The sequence below is a fragment of the Prorops nasuta genome, unplaced genomic scaffold, assembly GCF_024137725.1.
Source record: "Prorops nasuta isolate Cenicafe-Biocafe unplaced genomic scaffold, Cenicafe_Pnas_1.2 PNAS00030, whole genome shotgun sequence".
Taxonomy (NCBI): domain Eukaryota; kingdom Metazoa; phylum Arthropoda; class Insecta; order Hymenoptera; family Bethylidae; genus Prorops; species Prorops nasuta.
Genome location: NW_027116827.1, coordinates 314,669 through 328,007, shown reverse-complemented (window position 1 = coordinate 328,007; position 13,339 = coordinate 314,669). Strand labels below are relative to the sequence as shown.

The 13,339-nt window shown below is 38.2% G+C and overlaps 1 protein-coding gene across 1 annotated transcript in view; it reads left to right on the top strand.

The window, feature by feature from the left end:
• Nucleotides 1–766: 766 nt before the first annotated feature.
• The window catches only part of LOC136782916 (A-type potassium channel modulatory protein KCNIP1), a 46,700-nt gene continuing 34,127 nt past the window's right edge, over nt 767–13,339 (top strand). The window contains exons 1-4 of the mRNA XM_066742687.1: nt 767–786; nt 2,095–2,381; nt 3,397–3,726; nt 8,198–8,386. Of these exons, the coding sequence (XP_066598784.1) occupies nt 767–786; nt 2,095–2,381; nt 3,397–3,726; nt 8,198–8,386 (826 nt within the window). The remainder of the gene's footprint in view (nt 787–2,094; nt 2,382–3,396; nt 3,727–8,197; nt 8,387–13,339) is intronic.

Sequence of the window (13,339 nt, the reverse complement as noted above, 5' to 3'; positions counted from 1 at the left end):
TGGCATGAACGGATCCCGAGAGCACGCAGTATGACCATAACAAGGAAGCCCCACCGTCTCAAGTCCTGAATCCACTCGGGATCCTTCGTAAAACTTCGCTATAACTGAACAAAAACGGCGCCAGAAGAAATATCGTAAAAAAAAAGAGAGAGATAACAAGAGGAAGGGTGAAGAAAAAAAATATAAGGGTGTTGCAAAAGAAAAATTAAAATAATTTTAGATCGAAAAATTGGGAAAGGGCGCATAAGAGACGTGGGTCCACGATACATAATCAACGAAAGTACAGTCCGATGGAGAAATCTTAAAAAGCCCTGCGCTAGAAGGGAATTCGCGACGGGGTTGAACGTGAGCCAGGGTGAGCTAAATCTTTTACTCAACTTCTTTATATCAGCTCCCTTTTTTTACTTTACGACTCATCATTTCAGTTCATTAAAATTTCCGGTTGATTGGAATCTTCCGTTGCTCGATAGCTGTCATTTCCGCAAGTAATTCAGCTCACTGTGAAGCCGCTGCGGCGCGTAGCTAATTTTAACACTTGGATGCAGTGATGCGGATACCAGGAATCGAACGATAGCCACCAAAGCACGATGAAAATTCCAGTGTAAATGTAGGTTTTCAATACGTGTACAGTATATATAGTATAAAAGCCCCCTCTCCTCGGCTTTTTGGCTATTATATCGTCCGATTTCTAGCATCACTGTTTCAATGGTATTGCCCTCCCATTTACGGTAATTCCCCGTTACGTGTATTGTTTACATCCAGATAGATGTCTCTGGACACCAAAAGGTAAACGCTATCGGGCAACGGACACGTAACGATTGCTAATCTCATCCTGTAATTCAACCTTGTGTATCTTTCCAACTCGATGAATCTGTAAATAAAGACTACTTTTTCTCGGTAGTGCTTTGCTAATTTCTAACATCAATGTAAATTAATGAATAAACTCATATGTTGTTTATACCATGCACACTATTGCTATTTATTGAATCGTACGGTTGTAAGTAATAAAGTAGACGCGGGTATTTGCTTGTTTTTAACCGAGCACCGAGTTGCCAAGGCGTTTTGTAACAAGATAAATTAGAGATATCTCGCAGTAATTGCTGTGTATAATAGTTGGACTAATGTAAATGATTAATTGCGCTCTGGCAGTAGTTTGAAATTTGACTTTTGTTTTCTTCGGCTCTGAATTGGGCTATTGCTGGTTGAAAGAAGTATGAGTGCGTGTGGCACTGTGTGCGTGCTTGTGTATAGTATGGGTGGTCCGCAAATCAAGCAAAAATGCAGATTTAATCTGGGCAGAAGATATTCCCTTTGGGTACGTACACGGTGAGAGGTAGATCGGTTCGTGGGATTGTCTGTAAATCGCGTTTCCCGTAAATCCTCGAGCAGCCCAGGCTAGGATTTCAAGTGCGAGTGTGGCGTATGTGCAGCGACTCGGAAAGTCAGGTAGTACGCGACTGAGAACCGAGAAACCGGGAAAACTCAGCAGTAGCGAGTTTGCTGACGTCGCGTCTCTGTAATAAATGTACATATATCCAAGTTACATCAAAAGCAGCCATCGAGAATTCGAGTAATAATAAATAAAACGCTAAAAGCAAACTATCAAAACCGGTATCGAACACCAAATTGCTATCGAAACTTTCCTACATATCAAAAGAGAAACCCAACTTACGTTTCTTCCCATTAATTTTTCCTACTTATCCTCATGGAGCAAAGTTACAAAGCCAATTAGACTAATTAGTCAAACTGACATAAAAATCATGAAAATCTCGGTTAATTTACATAAAATTTGCCAGCAGTGAAAGTCTCGCGATGAGGATTTTACGTTCTTTCGTAAAATTATATAGAATATTCGAGTAAACTTGCGTCAACTTTGGATGGACCAGTGAAGTAACTGTTTGAATGACGCAGCGGATAGAGCAGAGGAGAGGGAAGGGGGGGGGGGAGGGGGAAGCGAGAGATAAAAAATGAAATGAAATGAAAAAAGGAGTAAGAAAAGTAAATTAGGAGAGCGAGGAAAGGGGAAGAAATGTGTGTGGGGTTGCGCTCGTTGCAGGACTCGCGGTGGGAGAAGGCGGTGATTACGAGGTGAAGAGGTAGCGGCTCCATCAGAAGAGGGGCACGTAAGGGTACCCCTGGGTCTTTCGTGGTGTTTTCCGCTGGGGGTGGCGGTGGCGGCGGCGGCAGCAGCGGCCTTGGCGGTGGTGGTGGTGGTGGAGGAGGAGGTGGAGGTGGTTGCAGGCGCCGTGACTTGGAACGTCGTGGGGGTGGCGGTCGAAGTGTTCGTACTCCCTGCCTTGCCACCATCAGCTCCTCGGTTGCGGGGAGCGCGGGGGGCTGCGGCCCCGTGGTCGGCCTCCCCTCCTATAAAAAACGTCCAGGTACACTCTCTCGTGTCTCTCTCTCTATTTCTATTTCTATTTCTATTTCTTTCTTTCTTTTCTTTCTTTCTTTATCCTTCAGTTTCTTACTTACTTTATTACTTACTATAAGAGCTACAATTCTCTCTCTCTCTCTCTCTCTACCTCCTTCTCTTACAAAACACAAACATAAAAACCTTCTCTCGCACCGTCTTTTCAACCTGCCTTTTAAATTATACTTTTTGACCGCCTGCGATTTTTTCACACACCAATATATACTACCAACGTCACAAGTATCTTTCATTCCTCATGGCCGCTGCTGCTATTGCTGCTGCTCGTGCTGCTGCTGCCATGCCAATACATTTTGTATTGTTATCATTCTTCTTATTATTATTATATTAGTACCTAAGGAACACTATATATGCGCACCACCGTCTATTTCATACACACATCAAAGTATTACATTCAGTAGTAATATTAATCGCATAGTAGTACGCAGTATATGCTATAATGCATAACGATCTTTTTACATACGAAACTTTCGTAAGTACTGATAATCATCGAGAGTAATTTGGCAATTTACTGTTGTTAGTACACATTCTCATCAGTAATTCTCTGCTATCATTCGTTTCATTTGTAATATCTGGTTCTTTACAGCTTGTTATCTCTTTATCTCTCTCTCTCTCTCCCTTTCTAACTTTCACTATTTCTTCAAGTATCTAGCATCTTTGGACAAGAGTCTTCTTAACATTCAAATCTTATCACTGTGCAGATAAAAAAGCCTATATACATTTAAATAGCAAAGACTCTTTTGGCTTGGTATTTTAGTATTATGTAAATTATAGTTAATTGACACGTTACATTGGGCCTAAGACAGCAATGCAAGTTAGCACGCAACCATACGAATCGTAGAGTTTTGAGCACGAGATTGGATGAATGACACAATGAGAGTTGAACCAAGAGAATTAGTTGTTTGTAATATTTGGAAGGATGGCGAGGGAGTTATTAAAAGGGGAAATGTGTGAATGTTGAAAAGGGAGTAGCGCCGCTTGGAGTCGTGGCAGCCGGGGTCGAGGCAGAGGTCGCGGGGGCGGCGCGAATCTACTCGGTGCCGGCGTCGCCCCCGCGAGTTATCCTCCTGGACTGCAAGGCGTAGGACCTGGCCTGCGGGAGGTCGTCAATATCCTCGGAGAGAGGAATCAAGTCGGCACCTTAACAGGAGTAGGACCACCTCCGGGGACTTTCGAGAGCGACGGCCCAGCTGACGAAGAAGAGGGAACGTCCAACAGAAGACCACCCAGACCTCTGTACAGGAGATTGATCAACTACGTGCGCCAAGCTTGGACCGGTGTCAAATTTGCCTTAGGTACACCTATACTCCACTCTATTCCATGCCATTCTTCGTCCTTTTCTCGTCTTCTTCTTCTTCTTCTTCTTCTTCTTCTACTTTTTCTACTCCTACCTCCAATTTTCTGTTCTTCGTACAAAAAAGCCGAGTATATCTATACTTCAATAGCAAATACCTTGATCGTTCGTTATAAAATACCGCGACAACCTCTTCCCCATTAATCGTATAGATCTCTCTCGGATTTTATCTCTATCTCTCCTCCCTCTATTGAAGGCTGCAGGCAATTCACGTTCTACCCTGCGCACATATCTATGCTGCATGATTCTTACGTGCTTATCCAAGCGTGCACAATTGCATGAAGGTATGCATTCCACGGCTACTCTCTCGATATTACTAGACCCAACCAATTTGGCCCCTACCACCACCCTCTTCACCTATTCCACCTCAATAATTTGGGCCAAAACAATCGATTACATAATTGCTTTCGAGTTATTCTCTCAATCAGTTCCTATAATACTTTTTGTCGTTAAAATTTTAGTAGTTTGTATTTGTCTAGATGTAGTTGGATGATCTATTGTTTATAAGGGTGAATTTGTTAGCGTATATAACTGTAGTAAACTTAATTGTTGTTTCGATTTATGTTAATCAGACAAGTTGCGTAAAAAATAATGGCAAAAGAATGTTTATCTATATTTGGAGAGAGGCACATGCATATTATAAAACAAGCCTCTCTTTGCGAGAGTCTCGAAGGACGACCCAATTTCTTCAGGGATGCTTTAAAATATTCACGTACAGCACATTCTACACGGATCCTGCGATAAACACGGCTTTAGTTCAGCAATGCTTATCCAGTATAAGATCGCTTGTCAGATGCGACGCGACGTCACGAGAGAAAATAAGAAACAATTTGTACATCATGCTAAAAGATATACTTACATTTTGGAAGGCCACTTTTAGTTCAATTCCCATTTAAATTGACGAAATTTTAAACAATGCTTTTTTACAATAATCTAAGTTATAATTTGTTTTTTTAAACGTTTCACGTATTTTCCCATATGTCTCTGTCATTTTATAGCTGTCCTGTATACAGCATTAATCGCTTGGAACTCGATATAAACGCTAAATCCTACAGAATAATATCACATTTGTAAGCTGCTATGGCCACTGCGAAACGAGCTTCATGAAAATGTTTAAAACTTCTTTTTGACAGGAAATCATATTCTGCCAGCTTTGTATTTTTTTTTGTTTACGAAATTTTTACGACAGTAGCGTAATTAATAAACATCAGTATACACAAGTAGCAAAATTTAAATGTTAATTTAGTATTTCACCTACTGGCATGAGCTACATAGATTTTAAGCCAACTATATACACTGTTCTCCGAAGTGTTAGTGTTGCTCCAAAATAAGCTTCTATTTTGTAATGTAGATTTGATTATTTCAAGTAAGCACCTATAGATAAATGACTGAATTCTTTGGTAAATTTTCAGTTAAGCCCTTAATGGATGGTGTACATTCGGGGATGTAATTGTTAGACTGCCGGAAGAGAAGTGAAGAAGTTTTACCACAGTCCGGCTGTTCTGAAAATTACTTTGCCCATTTGCCACAAAACCCATTCGCTTTTCGACCGTTATAGTAAACGATTTGGCCGGAGCGCCTGAAAGTTCGCTCAAACAGTGTGACAACTGTACCGGAATACACGTAGCACGATTAAATTCGCAGCTAGCTTCATATAGTGCGGGAACAAGCACGTGCCAGATCCAGGACAATTGAACGATGCTCCTGCAGTGTATGTATCTTGCAACATTATACGAGAGCCTGGTTTTCCAAATAGTTGCTAATTCCCCCAAATTTTCTTGCGATATCATATTTCCGACGAACAAGCTAATTTTCACCGGGCAATATCCCTCGTCGAATCATGCCATCAATATTAATTTCCAAAAATTCATAAAAACAGAATTGAAAAGCTTGTTGAAAAGCAATGTAGCGCAATCACCGTGGTAAATAACCCTGCAAATGAAACAAACGAGATTCTCAAAGAAGGACGTCACAGAAATTCTGATAATAGTATTTCGCGTATTTCCATCAGCCGGACAGATATAACACGATCAAATGCTCAGCAATTTTTTCCTTTTTTTGCAGCCGCAGAGCAGAACGGTCCGTTTAAACGCGAACGCGTCTGAATAAAAAGCGTGCAGCATATCTCAGCGTAACGAGAAAGCTTAAAAAAAAAACAATTAATTTTCACTAGGAAATGTTCGCTTTCTCGTGTGTACTTGGTTCATTGGATTTTAACGTTCGCTTCGTTTACTTAATACTCGCATTAACGAAATTAGCTGCTGGGCGATTGTCAAAATAAATAGTTACACGTGGAAAGGGAGAGAGAGAGAGAGAGAGAGGGAGAGAATATATAGTAGGATGGAAGAAAAAGTAAAAAATGTAGCGAAGAACGGTGAAAATCCTGCATAAACCGATAGATGGACAATCAAAGGACTGTAGGATTTCAATTTCCTGTGTCGAATACCTGTACGAAATAGGTAGCCTGTCACTCGCAACACTGGACATATCGACGTGAACAGGAAACTGGAAAGCCTCGTATCCGTGATCACAGAACTGTCCGAAGTGGATAGTTCGTGCTGAGAAGAGCTTCCAGCATTCCGTGCAGGATGCCTTTCATTCGGAACTGATACGCGTATAAACTCCCCCTCCCCCCCCCCCTCTCCCTTCTATTACTAAGATCCAGAAACACCTTTGATCGAGCTACAAAAAAATTCAAAAAAATTCTTAAATTTTACCGACAACCGCAATCATCGATCTACTCTGATTGGACCGAAGAGGAATATCATTTCAATTCCATCGATCATCCTGCACAGGATACAATTCCTGACAATCTTGACGATACACACCTGAAAATCTCGTTATTTATTGACACAATGAATAATGCATAGTTACTTGGAAAATTTTGTCCTTGGTCTGTGCGAATATACGGTTACCGTCGAGAAATTTACGTATCTGGAGTATAGCAGGAGTAAAATCTCTTCGTGTAATACGTATTCCGTGATATGCGCAAGGAGGATGATATTCAGTGGAAGAGAATACTTTGAAACTGCACTGGGTATGTCTATCGACTTCTTTCCACTCGAGAGAGCATGCACGTAGAAGCTTGGCCTGAAAAAGGCAAGAGTAATATACGAATTCGAATCGCCTTAAGGCACATCGTGGCTCAAGCTCCACTTCCACCGACAACTTCAACGTCGATTCTCAATATATTTTTCTATCGAGGGAGAATTGGAACGAGCGGAAAAAGGTTGATAATCGACGGACACAGAGAGATAACTACCGGTCTGCCTTTGTTTATCTATTCATCGACCAATAATCGACTTACGTTTATTAAAAGAGCGCAAGAAAGACTGATTAAATTTTACCGTAGCTGTAGTCGCATTTTTCTCGATTCTCTCCAGCTCACAGGAAATTTATTTAAACGTGCTTATCTATGCTTATTCGCGATTACCCGCTATCTTTTGCCAAGTCTTCCGAAGGATCGAGAATCTTAAAACTCTGCTGAGCTTCTTCGTCTTCGCTCCTCTCCTCTTCTTTTCTGCTTCTGCAGATTGCCCTCGACCCTTTACCACGCGATCTTACCAGCAGGAACTTCAATCTTCAAGATTGAATCACGGAAAACCGTTCGGACGGAACCTGCAAACTATTCCATTTGAATTCCACCAATCAATTGCTCTTTTATCACTGAATTTTCCTTCGCGTTTCTACCCTCCAATCATAATATATATGCTATATCTCTGCACTATTTAAATATTTTCTCTCATTCTTTATTTTTATATACACACGAAGCCTTACACGCTCCTCCTCACGATACTTTTTATTCACGTGCCAGTGTTTCTTTTTTACTAGATTTTTTCTCAAAGTGTTTCTTCTTTCTCACAATATATAAGACGCTTACTCCTCGACTTCTTTATAACTCGACAATAAAAATATTGCGAGTCGCACAATTTTTAAATTATAATTTTGTCATTCCTCGTGAAAACTCATCTTTTAGTCTTCCACTCGACGTTTTCTCCTATAATCGAAAATCTCAGTCGATTCAACGGCTATTATTCTAGACCTGTAAGCACAAACCCTGAGGAAGTAGAACATACTAAACATTACGAACGTCTTATCAATGTACTTGATCGTTCCTATGAGAGTACATACTATAAAAAAAGTTTTTTAAAATTACAACGACAGTCACAGATTACAAATTTGTTCACGACTGTCATTGCAATTTACTTGCCAGAGAATATGATATTTTTTAAAAGATAATTTACAAGATGTATGTTATAGCTTGAAGTTTGTCGTAGCAGAAATCTGTCAAGGTATGAGTAATTAGTGCACGTGTTCTCGCACGTTTGTATTGCATTCGATCGTATATCTATTTAGAGCTTTATGTGGACAGATTGAAATGCCATGAATTGACTATAATTTTGATTTCACAGATTCCGAATACGAGGAGGAGCAGACACCAAGGTACAGGCCAGACTCCCTGGCAAGTCTTTGCCGGGCTACGAGATTTACAGAAGCTGAACTAAAAAGAATATATCGGGGCTTCAAGGCCGAATGTCCCACGGGAGTCGTCAGGGAAGAAACTTTCAAGTGCATCTACTCGCAATTCTTCCCACAAGGGGGTGAGCTCCATCTCTTTTTACGATACCTAGCTCGCTCTATGACAATATTGTCCCACTCAACCATTTGTTATTAATTCTTCGCTGCAAAAGTATAAAATTCTATTATACCAACATTCGCGCGTTCCACCGTTCTTCATTCATTTCGATTTACTGCAACAATTCAAGATCAATTAGCTTATATTGATTTCAAACTACCATTGCTCTGTTATGGGTGTACTTATAACACCACTAAAAGCTTCTTTATGGTTCGATTATTGAGGACTTAAAATGTCACTGGCGATCAAGACTTGGATCAAGAAATTATCGTTAAAATTGTTTACTCTCTAATCGAACTAACGCGAATCTATAAAATGAAGTTTTAAATTGAGAGTGTGCTTGATGGAAAGTGGTAATGCGTTAGACCGAAGGGAAGTTTACCTTGCTAAAAGGTATACTTTGAAAACGTCCATCTCATTTTTCTATATTTATTCGATATGCGTGAACTCGCATTTAAATATCACTGTTGATACGAGAAGCAAATGAAAAGCTTTGAAGAAAATCGAATGACGGAGTAAGGGGAAAGCTGTAAAATCTACAAAACAAATGACTTTCTATTTCAGTTGTCAGTGAATACTTTTGACGTTCGAAGGCACTATTCTCTTTTTCAATTAATTTTATAGCATCTCTGATATTTTGTATGAAACGAGTGTAACGTAGAAAAGAAATGTATATATATAACAGTCGCAGGACGGAAACGACCCTTTTGGGTAGTAGCACCCCGAGGATACTAGAAAATGAGAAATAACTCAATAGCACGATGCAATCGTGAAATCATCTACCTATACTATAGAGTCGGATGCAGTTGCCGCATCTCATAATCGTTGAAAGAACAAAAAGTATAAAACAAAAATAAACTTGAAAACAAAATTCTCAAACTTCCAAGCACTATGTTCATCGGAAAGATACTTTTTACAAGCTTTCGATATTTTATGATACTTTAAAAAAATTAATATTTTTCTTATAGCAATATAGGCTATTCCGTCAACCGCACAAGCTGGGGTTATTTAGTTAATAATATACAATCGACTTAATGGGGTAAAGTAAAAAAGATTGCCGAAACAAGCAAGTCCCCCAATCTGTCATGACCAGTATATAAGATAATATATGTTTATAATATAGACTCACGTGTCTATTATAACGTACATTATACAATATTCACTTATACATATTTTATATTTACATCCGTTTCCTGCATTATTGTATCTTTTCGTTTCTGAGATTAGAGTAAATTAGAGTAAACCCTATCACAAAGGATTAATTTCTAACCAGTGACGTATATAGTTTGCTTCAGAGAGAAACTACAGCTAATTACGAGTATATCGTATAACTTATGATACAACGTTCTCATGGAGGTTTCTAACTAGTCTCTGCATACCTCTAGCACCTGATATATTAAAACTCAAAACACCAATTAAAATCTGTACAACTAAAGTGAAGTACAGCATATAAATCTCTATAATAATAAATCGTATTTAAAATCTGTATGTTTTACCAAGTCAGTTCCAATTAGTAGTTACCTCAGTGAGAAATCAGAATAATCAGACGAGGTATTAAGTAGAGTCAAAGGCTTATTGTTCTTCGGATATCCTCCAAGGTGTTGGTATCAAGGATCAAATTAATTTCGCGCTAGTTCCATCGAAGAGGCGAACTTTCTTGATTTTCTTTGTTTTCATATCGGCTAATGACTAACTCTTCGCACGTATCTCGAGAAAGCTCTGCGTGCTCCGGCCAAGATCGAAGTGTGAGCTTGAGAAGTGTTATCTCTAACCCCTCACACATACACACACCCATAAACGTAAAACTCCCTTTCCTTCTCGTCTCCTCTTTTAGCAAAAGGTGGTGCCTGCCTTTATCAGAGAAAAACATGTTTCTACTTATCTGAAGCTTTCGAGAGCAACCCAAGAGTATAGTTGAAACTGCTGGTTGGCCTCAACTTGCTACGTAACAGCGAGTGGAATTTATGTCGTTTCGAGGCTGCCTGGGGATGGTCGATCGCAATAAAAGGGACGACACAGCTAGCGAATGGTAAAAGCTGGAAAGGGGTGAATTATTAGGCTTCGATAAGTCTCGTTTGGCCCCGAGTAGATTTAACAGATATAGTATATATATATATAGGGAGAGAGAGAGAGAGAGAGAGACTCTAATACAGTATACCGTGAGAACTTCGTAATAAGGAGACACCCCTCTTGTGACTTAACCAAACCAAGGAATTCTATATGTAGAGATAACCTAACGACTGTGATATATTAGAGCTGGATATATTCACCAACAACTCTATATAGTCTTAACCAAGAAATCATTTCTATTTAGAGTTTCTGTGAAATAGCTAAATGTATATACGTTTCGATCGATAGGATTCATTTTTTATGCACTGCACTTTTAAATGCATTGCATGTATCCTGCATAAAGAGAGCGCGAAGGAATTTTCTCAAGCGTATTCCTAGGACATCTGATGGATGGTATAGCTATCCATTAATACAAAAAAAAAACAAGTCATTCGATCTTATCGATCCGTTCATGGTTTCCCGATTTCAACGTAGACTAGTGCTTTTTCATTTTTTTAAAAAAGCTCAGAGAAAAGGTAAACCGAGAAGATCGCCGCATCAGTAGATACGTGAATTTTTCACAAGATCTCCTCACGTCTCTCAAACAAATGTGAATTATATTTAAAAGCCTCTCGATTCCAGTCTCGAAGCTCGGATATTTTCCAATTTGAACTTTGAAGCGATGCGCTCGTTTATCAAAATTCAAGGCTTCGTTCTTTTAAAAATTCGTCAAACGTTGACACTGTCGTGCAATTATACTTTCGTTGGGTTTCATTATAGCGAAAATAGCTCAGCTTTATAACGAGCATCGCGTGTGCAATTGTGGAATTCAAGAAATCAATTATTCCACTGTAAGGGAAGAGTGTCTTCTCAGACATATTCTTGATGAGATGGCATACTGCATATATGTTACTCAATGGATTATTAAAATCTTGTGCCATTAGAGTGGCACTGCGTAAAGTAAAACGTAATAAGTCATCTGTTAAAGTTTTATTTGATAATTCATTAGTCGTTTAGGGTAATTGTAAACGAAGTAGGTAACAAGTGTACGCATATCCTATATCTACAAAAATAGAGGAAAGGATATGAAATTATTCTGACAGAAGAATAACGTCATTATACCATTATATATGAGTTTATACATTTTATTGTATCTGGTGTTCGTAACAATAGAGTTTTTTGTAAAATGAAGTTTCACGAATTCCTTCTATAGATTTTGGCATTGGAGAAAAGTGTGTCAAAGTCAGCCCTCCCTTTCCTCCCATTCCCCTTCGAGAAAAAATATATAATATCTTTTGTGTTTTCTTTTGTCACACATCATATAAGTATCATTATGTATTTTAAAACTATGTGCATATTTGTTGATTTGACTGACATTTATGTGAAATCTTGAGGGTAATGTACGTGTATCTTAATCCGAGCAGAATGTTTCTTGGCATATGTGCAAAATATACCAAAACACATGAGGCAGCTCTGCCCCTTATTACCTAATAAGTGTAAGGGTGATGGTGCAAACAGAAAGATATAGCGGGTATAAACATAATTTAAGACAAACGAAAACAGAGGTATAAGCGCATTGGTTTCGCATCGTTTACGCTTCTATTCTCGTATGTCTTGAATCACTTTTAGTTTTACGTCCACTACGTCGCTTTGTCTGCCATCACCATAACTGTTGCTATTTTATTTGTACGTAAAGTGAAATTGCCTACCAGCACCCTATTACTGGCTAGGAAATTGCTGCTGATAAAGCATTAAGAAAATAAGGAAAAGGTAATATCAAAATGTTGTGAATTTCTTATTTAGATACCACAAAAATTGTTATGTCATTCAATTAGTTAAATATACGTATATTTGTGTCTCATACAATTAATCATTTTATCCTAAGTTTATAGAAAATCTAAAAAAATATATTTTTTAGTATAGCCAAATGTAGATTTCAATCTTTCATGAAAACAATTTAAATCTTATCAATTTTTTCCAATATTTCACAAAGATTGTTCACTAGATCCAGAATATTCATTTCACTAAATCACTTTCGTGTATCTATCAATATTTACCAATTAATCTCTAAGTTTCAATGTCTTATTATTTTTGTACATTTGTTAACTTCAACGCAAAGTGATATTTATTTGCGTGTTAGTTTGTATTTTTATGATAAAGACATAAAGCTATATATATAGTAGAAGGGCGTATTCTTCGATGAGATGGCATATGTACACAATATGTCGGTGAGATGACGAAGACATGCCATCTTACGCTTGTGTAAAGTGAAAATTCAATTTGTCGCAAATCAGCTGCTATAAAATCCCATGATGCCTCACTGAATCTTGTTATTGCAAACAATGAAAGTGATGATCGACATAATCTGCATGTATTATGCTGATTTTTCTCTTGATTTCGGTCTAAAGAGATTGAAAATCTCATCAGGAATAATATACTCGGTGTCTCGCTCGAATGTAGTTTAGTTTTACTTCTTGGCGTGACATTCCGTACGTAGTCCCTATATATGACTCAAATGCTAAAAATTTTGTCATTGCATCATACAGTATATTGCATACTGACAAACGATCGAACAACATATTTTTTTGCAAATTATATAAATTACAAATTTTATTAGTATAAGCCATCTAATTTTTACTATTACAAGCGAGATGGTATTTAGAAAGTTTTTATTACTTATATAAAGTTGTTTGACTAGAGTGTATGCTTTCAGAAAAAAATGTATCGTTGCACTAATTATGGTATTAGTTTTGCTTTATCATGCATTGTGCAAATTATTATTTTATAAAATATAACTTTGTTGCAATCTTAGACACTTTTCCCGTAATAACCATAATCAGTTTAAGATATATTAATTAACTAACGGAAA